This window comes from Ostrinia nubilalis, chromosome 25 (genome assembly GCF_963855985.1).
Source record: "Ostrinia nubilalis chromosome 25, ilOstNubi1.1, whole genome shotgun sequence".
In the NCBI taxonomy this organism is placed as follows: Eukaryota; Metazoa; Arthropoda; class Insecta; order Lepidoptera; family Crambidae; genus Ostrinia; species Ostrinia nubilalis.
In genome coordinates this window covers 4,619,623-4,633,227 of record NC_087112.1, presented here as the reverse complement: position 1 = coordinate 4,633,227, position 13,605 = coordinate 4,619,623, and the positions used below count along the sequence as shown (strand labels likewise).

The 13,605-nt window shown below is 36.3% G+C and overlaps 2 protein-coding genes across 2 annotated transcripts in view; one reads left to right on the top strand and one right to left on the bottom strand.

Moving 5' to 3' along the window:
- The window catches only part of LOC135084273 (latrophilin Cirl), a 418,461-nt gene extending 410,498 nt beyond the window's left edge, over positions 1-7,963 (top strand). Inside the window, exons 22-24 of the mRNA XM_063979064.1 lie at positions 462-668; positions 2,871-3,161; positions 5,262-7,963. Coding sequence (XP_063835134.1) covers positions 462-668; positions 2,871-3,161; positions 5,262-6,095 — 1,332 coding nt within the window. The 3' untranslated portion in view covers positions 6,096-7,963. The remainder of the gene's footprint in view (positions 1-461; positions 669-2,870; positions 3,162-5,261) is intronic.
- Positions 7,964-9,543: 1,580 nt separating this feature from the next.
- On the bottom strand, positions 9,544-13,088 carry LOC135084251 (growth/differentiation factor 8-like). The gene is made up of 2 exons (XM_063979024.1): positions 12,819-13,088; positions 9,544-10,632 (listed from the first exon to the last, which is right to left on the bottom strand). Exons 1-2 carry the CDS (start codon positions 12,993-12,995, stop codon positions 10,249-10,251), a joined length of 561 nt encoding a protein of 186 aa, XP_063835094.1. The 5' UTR covers positions 12,996-13,088; the 3' UTR covers positions 9,544-10,248.
- Between the last annotated feature and the right edge of the window lie 517 nt (positions 13,089-13,605).

The following is a 13,605-nucleotide window of genomic DNA, read 5'->3' as shown; positions in this document are numbered from 1 at the left end:
ATTTTTTGAACATAAATAGGTGTTTATATTTTGCGTTAAAAGCTGATTTCAAAATTAAGACTGTAAATTAAATCATTAGGTACCCGCCTAATGCTGAGAACATCTCCGAGAGATAATTTGCAATATTTTGATTGAATGAAAATCTATCCACCATTTCTTCCCAGCACCAACCGACATGTTGTACCTAAGTGGTTTACCACCACTAAGCTATTCTTGATGGGACTTGAAGCCCTAAAAAGGGCCTACAGACCAATAAAGAATTTAAAGCCACGATAGCCGCCAGTTCGAACCCCGCTAACGCTCGACTATTGTGGTGAGCCCACTCGTGACATATGCATTTGGCTCAGCACGAGGAGTTAACGGGCCTATTCATAATTTTTGTGATACAATCCTACAACTTTATATTATTTAAAAAAAAGAGTTTGATTATGATGATAACCAGTTAAAAACCTCATTTCTAGTTCCAAAAAGAGTGCGCGCGTCTCGGCCACCGCCACCGCTGGCTGTCCTGCTGTCTTTACTTCACGGCGCCTCCACCAACGCCCCACGCGGCCACGGCCTCTGCCTCCAACCATGTAGACACGAGGCAGGGCTCCGTGAAGAGCAGACGGTACCACCAGAACGCGTCGGCTGAGGCTGAGGACGTGGTCGACCCCAGAGATGTGACGGTAGGTGGATATTATGAAGTTGTACGAACAATAGGAGGAACTAACGACGGCACATAAGACTGGTAGCTAGTACTGGTTAGCATAAAGGACGTAGCACACTTATCAACCCGGAAAGGGATCGTAGCCGTATCAACTCGAGGCGGTCAGAGGGCCTAGTGTGAGTTTACATCAAACAAAAAAATGACATTAAATGCATAACGGATTGTACAGCGACCCTAGCGGGAAACGTTCAAAAAACTAAAATTTTCATACTCACACTCAGCCCACAGTTTATTTGTATGAAACTGCATACCGCAACACATAAGTACTTAACTGCACCGTGTACATCGCTTATAGACCTCACTTCGCGGTTGACAGCGTATAAAAGGCAATGACAGCTCGCGAATGGTGATAATTATGGTGTTTGATCCCTTTCTGAGTTGATAAGTCTGCTGTGACCTTAAGTCACATTTTTCTACTTACAAAGTTGATGTGCCTTTATCAATAAATTGTTTAAAAACACAATTCTAAGGACTAGTCTGCAAAGTGAGTGTTTGAACTATGGTTCAAATAAATCAAACATCGATTAGGTATTAATATTAGAAATACATATTTAATAATAATCGCCAATTTAAGAAATTATTTCTTAGTCATACTCCAGAAGTTATGGGTTCGATTCCCTTTGAGATTATATGCACTAAACTCTGATTTGGTGAAATTATTCTATTTGGTATTTGTTATTCATTTTATGTAGGTACTTTCTATTAATGCAAGTTCTTTTCTGTGATACAAGATCTATGAAAAACTATCTATAAATAAGACTTTAATTTTTGAAGAATCTATATTTTACAATTAAAAAAAAATTGCAATATAATGAAAATTGCATCTGGAATGGTTTTAGGAACATAATTTTCATGCAACATAATTCACAAACCAATCATAAAATAATGGGTATTATCTAATATCATTTGGTGGTGGCCTACAAACAAAATGAAATATGTAAATAAGTATTCATTAACAGAGCACCGCGAGCACTTCAGTATCGGCGTCGACGACCAACAACCTCGTGATCAACAATCTAAACGTTGTTGTCAACAACAACAACCATAACAACAATAATGTTATCAACAACGCTGCTGTGGCTTCTCTAGCTGCCGCCGCTGCAGCCCATAGCTATCATTCCCATAGAAACCGTAGAAATTCCCAAGAGAACCAAAGTTTCGGCCCCCCAAGCAATTTTGGGCCCACACTCAACGCCACAGCGGCTGGTTTCCCACACAACATACCGGAGAGAGAAGCCGCCCCAATGTCCCACCTACGGAACCCTATTAACCCAGGCAGCGGCCGGTACCCCCAAGGGTACAGGCAAAATGTTCAGCAAGGTGCGTACGCATTACTGAGATAGGAAAATTAAATTCAAGTTTCACAAAATATTTCAAAACCACCAAGACACCACTTCGGCTTTCAATGTTACTAAAAGACAGCTCAATTTTTTTTGTGTTTTAACATTTTGTGTTGTATTGTGTGACTAACATTGTATTTTGTTTAAAAGCACTGCGTTGAAACGCACCAATTTTTGTTTTTACTAGGGTTTTTGTGGCATTCCGTAAGCGTGCGTCTTTAAGACGTATGGTACGTCTTTGAAACGTACTTGATACGTCTTAAAGACGTACGGAATGCCTATATAAATACGCCTTGTTTAACGGTAAGTAAGTCACTGTTTTTTTTGTTCTTTTTTTATTGTTTTACTAAACCTAACGCTTCTAAGTTACTAATTCCTACAACTTTTCCTTACTAACAAAACTTCTAGTGGTGTGGTGGTTCCTAGAGCATCCAAGTATAAAATACTTCTAACGATGCTTCTAGTATAAGTATAAATTCTAAATTCCAATTTAAAGTATAAAAACCTATCTCTAGTAATGCGTGCATACACTTAGCTTTTCACTTCTAAGTATCTTCCAATACAATTCTGTGTAGAAAATATTCTGAAATATTTCCCAATTTTCAGGTTGTTGATTTCTTTACAGATGTTTTGTACTTATTTGCATACGTCATTATTATAACGTAGCATAAAACAGGGTAATCTGGGTTATTTATAAACTATAATAGACATGCATGAAATTATACGTGTATAAGTCCGAATCCAATCGGGTGAAGCCTTATATTTTATGATGTATATCTAAGTATAAGTATGTATATGTAACTATTTTATATTAACAACAGAGCTACAACATACACCCGGAGGCAGCGAGGTGGAATGTTCGCCCGACCGCGCCTATATACGTACCGAACGAAGAGCGATCGAACCGTGTGCCTACGCCACAGAACATACCGCATAGCTCGTCTCACACGCAAAGCATCGCTTCGATGCATAGCTACAGAAATAATATCGAAGTGCCCAACGATTATCAGAACCTCCGCTCGCGGTCGCCATCTTGTTTCTCCAACAAGATGGCGGCGTCGATTGGCGCGAACGACTGGACGCTAGTGGCGAACGGTGGCGGGATTTGGAAGGTGAGGGGAGGGGTATAGCTTGCTAGTTCACGTTTTTGTTTGCGCTTTGGTAAGATCTCCGTGTCTATGTCTGCTTGGCTATGAAATTGTCGTGTTTTTTTAGGGTTCCGTAGTCCATACAAGGAACCCTTATAATAGATTTATGTGTTTAGAGACATCTTCATTAGAATATTAGTTGCCATGTTTTAAAATTTTCAAGGATTCAAATCAACGGCCTCAATGATAATAAATTATGATCTTGAATTGGAAAACTGGAGCCAAATTTAATTGAAATAGCTACGAGTTGTTTTTTTATTCTGTGCTTACCTACTAGTTTTCCCTGAAAATAAATTGATACGACCTATGTACTAAAGTTGCGTTTATAGGGTTCCGTACCCAAAGGGTATTTATTTTAATTTACCACAAAGAAGGGAAACAAAGTGTCTTTGTAAAAAGTTATATAGGAACGGCAACATTTTTATGTCCTTATTGTTATTTAATGTATTGCTTTCTTCATTAAAGTAGGTAATTTAAGTAACTCCCTACTTAGTAGGTATGTAAAATATTTTAAGTATAAAGTATTTATATTATTATTATGTATTTGTTACAGGAAATGTATGAATTCTAGGAATTGTATACTATTCCTAGGAAATGTATACAATTCCGAAGCTATTTAGGAAATGTATAAAATATTGCTTCAGAGATTTTTTAATACGCACATATCCTAGGAAATGTATACTTTTCCTAGGAATTTTATAGAATTCCAATATTGTATTAGGAAATGTATAAAACTAAGCGGCACAAGCGCGGTCGCGTGATTGGGTGTCCCTCTGTACGCCTAAAATTTCATTTAGCCAAACCACATTGGCCGATAGGTACTTTTAACTCACAATTATTATTGTTTAACCTGACAGTTGTTTTCGCACTATTATACTTTCGTCGAAAAAAATATTTGCCTAAAATTTATTGGCATACCTTTCTTTCGGCATCACGCATATTACGATGAAGTATTGGAAATCCCTAATTTTAACATCTCTTTTATTAAACTATTATTGACATGAATGTTTTAGTACTCCTGTAGCTGGATAACAAAGTCTGGGTTAGGTTAGGTTAGACTTGCGACCTTACACATACACAGCTGCCGCGGCGCGGTAGCGCCATTTAAGTTTCGGAGAACAAAAAGTGGCGTAATAAAAATAATTTTGTGTAAAAAAAAAAATCTTAATTACATTTCCGATTGCTGTTTAGGAAATGTGTAATTTTCCTAGGAAATGTGTCTAATATAATTTACATCACACATTTCCGGGTGATTTTAGGACTTGTACACAATTCCTAGGAATTGTATACAATGACGGATTTCATACATTTCCTGTAACATATTCACTGACTAAAATTAGCAGCATGCATATTTTGGATTTTAGTTAATAGAACTGTATTATTAAAACGGTGACACAAATAGCATAATAGCCCAACTTAAAAAGTAAGTTATTCCTCGTCAGTCACTTTAGTCACTTACACTCTTCTCTATTTCTCAATGATATTAAAAGAGCAGAATTTATTTTCAGAAGAAATAATTACTGTTATTATTGTTTTATTTAACCATAAAACCACATTTCAACCATTTTTTTTCATCAAGAGATCTTACCAAACCGCATTAGCTCACAAATTGCATGAAACCTAACCATTAGATGACATTTGCATGACCTCATCCAAATTCATACATGTACATACAAACTTAGCCCCGCCCATCTCCTTCATAACACTCCATAGGCACTAGTTTAGTTTTAACTAGCACCCGAATTCACACTGTTATAGATGTAAACTATTTATACATTAATATATAATATAATTATTCATCCACTAATCCTAAAGGTTATCCTAAAAAAGTAGGAAACTGGAGCTTCTAATTATAATTAAAATACGAGTACGAGTAGAAGCATTAATGCTGGATGTTATATTTTTGAAATAGTACATCATTTATCAACTAACCTGATAAAAATATGTATTTGAATAGTTATTAGTTATTTTGCAGCATTTTTACGCCGACGACTATTTTGAGCTGTCTTTTATGTGACATGAAAGCTCCCAGTACCTTATATTAACGACTAAACTTTTCCACAGAACACTTCTTCTAAACACCACCCGGGCAACACCGCGACTTTGCCCCACCACGACACACTATCTCGCCAGATGGCGCAGCAGAACCACATCCACAGTCCGTACAACGAGTGCGACCTCCCTCTCGCCCCTGGCTCCCCTCGCCACGTCATGAAGGACGAGGAAAGCCCCCTCCATCAACAAGGGTACCACACCACACGCAGCTACAACCACGACTTCCGCAACCCACACGTCTACATGTCCCAACACTCCCCCGGCAGCCAAGAGATGATATTTCGCAAGCACTACAAAGAAGACGGCAGGCGCAAGCATCACCACCACCACGGCAGCCAGAACGTCAACCACACTTACTCGGAAATTGGGTCCCAACCAGGTCGCATGTACCGACGTGGATCAGAGCAGGAGTTCCGAGTGATACAAGACGATCCGGTGTACGAAGAAATCGAAAGGAACGAGACGCTGATGTCTGATATGTCAGACGACAACTCCGGGCCAGACAATTGCAGACAGACCCAGCACCACGGGTCATCAGGCTCCAAGTTCTTTGGGGACCATCGCCCCTTGATCTCGTACAGTCCAGGGGAGAGGCATCACCATGAGGAGCATTATGGGAAGTACGGGAAATGGGATACGCTCGAGCGCTATGATACGAGGCACTACGAGAGTGGCAGGCTGATGCACCCTTACCACCAGCCTCAAGAAAACAACATGAGGGCTCTAGCAGCCGTTCTCAATGGAGAAAACAACGTAGTATGTCATTTGGAGCCACACAACTCGTACGACGTGTACCAACCGCAGAGTGGCAACCCCCGAACTGTTTCACAGCCCAGTTTTTAATCCAGTGATCGGAGTGAATTGAAGAATGTGATTTAGAGCCGCGTGCTCGTTTTGTATTAATGTCAGTGTTAGTGACTTGTAAAGGAACAGTGTACAGTATAGCGAATGAATTTTTCTATGGGCGTAGTCATAGATGTCATAGAAACGATAAGTGATAGCGTTATTGTAGAAACTTGCCATAATATGGACTTTAAATAACATATTATATTTATAGCATAGTAACGTATTCTACATCACTTTTCCACTGTGATCCTACCTTATATAAACGCTCAAGTTTCCGTGTTGCGACCACTTTATTTTTGCGTTGTAGGCCCTTACAGCCGTGGTGGTCGTGTGGCAAAACGACATAACTCCACGTATGTAATATCCTTTTGTGTGTCCAAAAATTATCGGAAATATAAAAGATGTATATTTTACAAACTGTCTGTTAAAACTTGCTATATTATTATTAATATAATAAAGACATGTTATCGTAAAATCATTAATAACTTTTTAAATGCGTCCCATCGATTTTTGGACGGACATCAACAGCAATTTTGTATATAAATAGCGTTTAGTACTAGATTTTTAGTACTTCCAATGTGACCTTACTACTCTATCGACCTATCCTTTGAAAATCATGGCATTTCCTCGTTACTTGCATTTCTTGTTGTAGATATAAAGAACTGTGATGTTTCATTTTATGCTATAGTTTAAGTTTGCTTAGATTTTTTTAAATGAGTACACTGCCATAACCGCCTCAAGTTGTGGTTTAAACAAACCAACATAAATGATGTAAGTGCATATCCAGGTGCCTAAAACTATTTACTGACCTAAAACTGCCCTTAAACTAAAACTAAATAAACTCAACTAAACACTTTATGAACAGAAACTAATTTGTATTTCATGTTCGAATCTTATGAGTAGTTCTAGGCAGTAAAATACTAGGAATTTGCTGAAAATAATGCTATAATGTAGCGTTTTTGGAAATACATAAACAATTTGAAATAACTGTAATTAATAAGATTTTAAATCTCAAGTTTTTTATAAAAATATTGCTTCAAGTAGTCTTAAACGTTTTAAAAAAAGATTTTTACCGATTTCCTACAGTTTTAAACAAGTATCGCTTTTCAGTGTTGCTTTGTTTAACCCACAACTATGTACTGACTTTTATACGTTTTTAACTATGGCAACATTTGCAGCTAATTTAAGTTTTTTATGCAGCTTTTTATATCATAGACTTTTATTTAAAGAATTCGGAAAAAATCCATCCAACCTATTATAGACTGACACTACTTGATGTTGTGCACTTCCTGTATATTAATAGAACTTAGTGTTAAAAAAAACTTACTTAAAAATAACAAAAAATATATTATTTCCACGGTGTAGTAGGGTTGATTTCGTCAATGCCATGAGAACTGTTGTTTTGCCGTATATTAAGGAATTGTTTGAGAATTGAAGCGAGTACAATACAATGTAAAAAAAAAAAAAACTTTTTTTCGTGTATATTTTGGATCGACTAAGCAATATATTAGACTGAAGTGTTTAATAAATTTCCGGCAATCCAATAAGGTAATTTTAAAGATATTAATTTTAGAAAAGCCGAAATTTATGAAATACTTTTTTTAATTGGAAAAAAACGGATAAAAATGTGGGAAAATCTTATTTTTTGTAATTGGGTATACTAGTCCATCTATTTTTCCCACTATCTAAATATAGTAATTGTACATTGTGTCCTGTGTATTTCTGTTATATATATTTTTGTTTTGATTGTATTTTAACGACGTTGATAAGTATATTAATGTAAAGTAGGACAAACAAAATGTGTAAATAATTTAAAGTTTATATAAATAAAAAGTGGCTATTCTGAGAGAATGACCACAAATTAAGTAGCTTTTTTTATTTAAAACTTCCCTTTGATATGTACTTATGTATTTTTACAGGAAATTTGATTGAAACAAAGCATTAATTTGATAGACATATATTTCCATATAAAAGACTTTACACCCACAAAATAATACAAATCGTAAAATATGAATTGATCGAAAATTTATTCTGTAAAACTAAAACACGAAATATTTTATGTTAGTTATTTTTGACAATAATAAAATCATAAAGTTACGACGATAGAACTTACAACTAAGAAATGTTTGTATAAAAACATTTACATTTTTGTATGATAACCAAAAGTATTGAGAGATCCTTGTAAAGGCACAAACATTGTTGCCTTAGAATGAGATCTAATTTTTGAAATTCTAACTTCCGACAATTTTTTTCTAAAACTTAATTAAATAAAAATATCTCAAAAACATATTTTAATTTTTTAACACGCCAAAATAATACGTCAAATATTTATTATGATTAAAATTAACTTGGGTAGGCACTGATTGGTAATTCGAAAGATTTTTTATTGATTTATTAATATATTTAAGCACTACCCGCTTGAAACTACACATCCTTTTTAGACAACTATAATTTTAAACTCCTCGAAAGATGAAATTCACAAGTACGTATTATAGAAACACATCAAATTATATAGAACCTACTTAAAATTACATTTAGATGGTAAATAATATTATGTAGGTACTTAAACTAAGATGATGAAACGCAATTAAATGACACGAAGACGCAGTGTATAGATAAAAAACAGCAATAAAAATATACATTTCCTTATTACGAATTTAAGCTATTATTTAAGTAATACATTTTAAATTTCCTAAATTTGATAATATCCAAAGTCACTTAGCATAAACGCCTTTTCGTAAAAAAGGCGTAAAAGCCATATCAAGACAATGTCATAAGTGCCATAATATCATAAATGTAAGTAGATGCGAATTTTTCAACTTGTTTTCTCGATCAAAAGAGAAAAACAAAAGAAAATTAACTTTAAATTAATATTACTGGTTATTAATAATGTGTATGTGTAAGTGTAATAAATATTCTATAAATAAATTCAGGTTGATGTGGTGCCGTTGAGATGTTACAATTTACAATAATGTATAAAATGGACACCTATAAATGAAGACGATGTGACTTATTATTGAAAAAATAAATTCCATTTTGAATTGGAAGCGCTTACAAGGCGCTCCTTGATAATATTAATGCATAAAAATATTGATAGTGCACTATCTTTTTGAACTCTACACAGTTTTATCGAGTACATAAAAATGTCAAGAGGTTGCATCGCTTTGGAACCAAAGATTATTGATTTAATAAAATTTAATTTTAGTTTCACAGATTATACCTAATTGTTGCGATAACTGTTAATTGACATGATTCCAGAATTAATAATTTTATACGTAACCTAAAAGGATAGCATTGATACGTTTTACTGGATTTTTAACTGGTATTACTATTTTATATGCAGCACGACAATATTCCCAGTGTTACGTCATCTTTTTTAGACAAATATTTTTCCGTTTTTCTCTCGACAAATAGCGATATTCCCAGTCACATGATTACTTAGAGTAATTTTGAATTTATTCATCAATGCTATCTTTTTAGGCCTTTATCGTTAATGCCAAATCTTGTCTATTGGATTTACAAAAGATGCAGGTTCTTTAGTATTATTATGTATATCGTACAGTGGAGTCCAGTTTTGTCAAAATAGGGTTTAGGTACATTCTTCAGTTCAAATTGTACAATGATAATGGTTGTAGCCTAGGCCTAGATGAGCCTTAAAATTAACAGAGTCGAATTTAATCTATCTGTAGGTACACATGTAAATAAAACACAATCTTTTAATGTGATTTTACAAAACTGAATTATTTTAAATTAAAGTAAAAATCAAACTTGGAGGACACTAGAAAGTATTTTTAAGCAATTGGGGGTTAAATGACAAGGGGTAAAATTACAGTTTTGTAAAATTGCTTTAAAAGACGTCTTACATTGTCACACGCATCGCACACATGACACAACACTAGGATTCCGCAGTCTTCAACCAAATTATCACATAGCGAAAGACACTACACTTAAATTGGCTCCAAGTGGGCTGACAGAAATAATTGATATTAATATTACTATACTGTACTATTACTGCGAAATGTGGACAAGTAGAAAATCAAATTTTTGACACAAACCACGTGTTCTAAATTTAAAAACACAAATAAAAATGAGACAAGGGATATAGATTGAAGATCGAACACTTGGAGCCATCACTAACACGCCGACGTTGCTATGAGCACCCACAACTGTCCACCACCATACCAGGTATAGTCCCATATATAATATTAAGGTCATGATCGAAATACAGCATGGAGATGCTGCTCATCCGTCTAGGAGCGCAGCAGGGTCCTCCGCTGCCTTGTGGGGCCGCTAGATGGACCAGGTGTGTGTGGGGATACTTCTGTAAGAAGCTGTACGGGCATTCCCCACTGCAGTAGTTTGCGTCGTACAGCTTAGGGGCTATGATCCAGTCCCAACCGAACTCTTCGAAGTTAACCACGAGGGGGTATCGGCAGCAACGCACCTCTTTTGTGTTTTCGGTGCAGTCCATGCCGATGTGCCGCCGCGTGCGCTTGTGCGAGTCATCTTTTAGACTTACTTCTATGTATGGCATCTGAAAATTTACCGTAAGTTATTAATTGACCTAGAAACTAAATTAGCGAGCTTAGAACTAATGATTTGATAAAAGTTTATTATCAGTTTACTTCAATGAAGTTTCTGCTATCTCAAAAAGATGAAAAAGTGAGTTGGGTCACTTTAGCTCTACCTTCACCGGCTTATGTGGATGGTCGCCTGGGTTAGAGTGCAGAACTACTATTCTAGAGATCACGGGTTCGATTCAGCACAAGTTATACGAATATGTGTGTATGTATGTCTGTTTATATTAGTCAGAGGGTATTGTACAAGTAAGAAGATAATATTACGTATTCACAAAAAAAGTATGCATTTACGTTTATATCCATTCACTGGGGCCTAAAGTTTTGCTTATTTTTGGACTAAGTACAAAGCTGTGCAATAAGTATTGTCTAATGATACTTATTAATTTGTTTAAACTTTTAATTACTTCCCCTTGATAAATAATTTACCTACTATCTTGAAAACTCCAAATCTGTCTCGAACAGTCTAAATGATAAGGCATACTTAATTAATGAGCAATTATCTTGAAAACTTGATAACGAAATAATATTATCACGTGATTGTAATTTTAGATTCTGATTTTCACGCGACCTCGGGGACCGATAAGTTAAAAATAGCAACCATATTAGGTACAATATGTATATTACCTATGACAAGTACATTCAATTTATAATCCTATCATTCTATATTTTTAAGACGTGCCTATTAAATATTAAGCAATCACCAAACTAATCAAAGATTTTAATGGTGGCTTAAATGACGACTCAAAAAGTAAATTCCGACACATTTTTATGCGACAAGATTAAACTCAAGACGATTTGAAACTAGTTACGATGTTTCTCAATTCCGACAATACACTAGACCGATATAACAAAATCGTTTTTAATTTGTCTATCTATTATTACTCGAACCGATGTTTTAAAAGCACTTTCACTGGTGGATAGCAGATTTTATAAAGAGCAACATACAAAGCTATTTTTATCTCTAAAAATAATTAAAGTTCGACGCAAAAGCACTATCTGTGTACTTAGTTTATTGCGCACTAAGTATTTTATGACAGACCGTATTTAGTACTCCACGCGGACATAAAATGATAATGAATAATGAATATTATACAAAAAAAACTCAAAAAGCTAAAGAATTACAGGTCTAGCGAATACATATAAATCGTTTGATCCACGAAGACGCGCCCCACCATTCTTCCGGTAATGTTTGAGTGTTATCGGTACACGCTAAAATATCCATGTGCACGCGCACACTACAATAATGACGCTCGGATTGCTCGGATCGAACTCCCTGCACCCGCGCTTCCTTCGACCAAAAATTGGTGGGGCGCGTCTTCGTGGATGGAACGATTTATACCTAAGTCAGTGCCTGAGTGATAGGAGCGGCGTATGACGTGACAAAACATACAAATCTAGTCTCACTGACGGCTGACGTCACAAAAACACCCATACCTCATCACAGACACTGACGCAATAATTAAGGTTCAGCCAAACCAACGCGTGAAGCCTGCGATGGCGATGGCGATCTGGGGGCAGTGTGAGTTTATATCAAACGTATTTCTATATCGAGTGTGTCTAAAAAATGAATGAAGAGTTTACGGAATAATTTAAAGAAAGTATCCGCTAGGGACGGTGTACAGTCTGTCAAACATTTAATGTCATTTTTGACGCACTCGATATCGAATACGTTACGAATGTAAACTCACACTAAGCCTAGGCGCAGTCTCACACTAAGCATAGTTTAGTCGGGCTCTTAATCAGTATGGGCATGTATGGAAGTGCGCACATTAAGTACACCGATTTGATTTGGCCGATTCTTCATACAAATTAAAATCGGGCCCACTATATAGGCCAACTAAAAATCGATGGTCTGCGCCTAGGGTAAACCTGGATGTCATGTATGAGTTTGTAGCGATGAGTTCACATCAACGCGTCATGTCATTGGTTGCGATCTATGCACGCGTGATCGCCATCGCCGACGCAAGCTGCACGCGTTGGTTTGGCCGAGATTTATGCGCTAGACCAGCCGGGCTAGGATGTGCAGCATGATAAAATCTTATCGACGATTCTAGACGACAAATGTATGGGCTTATCGTCCATAATCGATAAAATTTTATCATAAAGAGCACTAGACCTAAAGTAGTAAATCAAAACTCACCAATGCATGATTAGATTCGGAGCTAGGATGCGGCACGACCAGGCTCATCCGATTCCTGGAGTCTTGTACTCTCACTACTACTGCTAAATACTCCCGGGGCAGCCTGAAGAACTCCGCCACCATGGTGGTGACGTTCACCTTCAACCACTTCCCGACTTTCAGGTCTTTTCTTGACATCTTCACTGAGTTGTCCGTGTAAGGCACGGATGCCTTGCTTCCTTGACTGTTTCTGGTTACCCTGCTCACTTGGATGTGTATCGTGAAGTGGTCTTCGCCCTCGAAGGTCGTGTTATGCCGAGGCTCTATCTCTTGAACGTGGATGTTCAGGACTGCCTCCTGAACCTCATTTTGCAGGACCTTGTTGGCGAACTTGAAGTTGATGATACTCAGCCCCTTGAAATGGCTATGCCGACGCGTGTCTGCAAATAAATAATGTATTTATAAGAAATTTTCTCTCAATATTGCGATATAATGTTTATCGAATTGCCAATGAAGTGGTTATTAAAAGATAACAAATGTTTATAATTGAAATATTTTTATTAGCCCATTGTCTAATCAATTTTGGGGTCATTCTATCTGTAGTTTATATTTTGGTTTATTTATAGATTTGCTTTTAGTACAGTTTCTCAACGTTTCGTGGTACATACCTACATTATAATGACATACATTTCAATTCCTCCATCATCCACAGAAAATTTCATACAACGTGCAAATTGTCTATGGTAATATAGAGCTCAAGAGCCGCCACTCTGGAGACCATACACCATATACACCCTTCATCAATCCA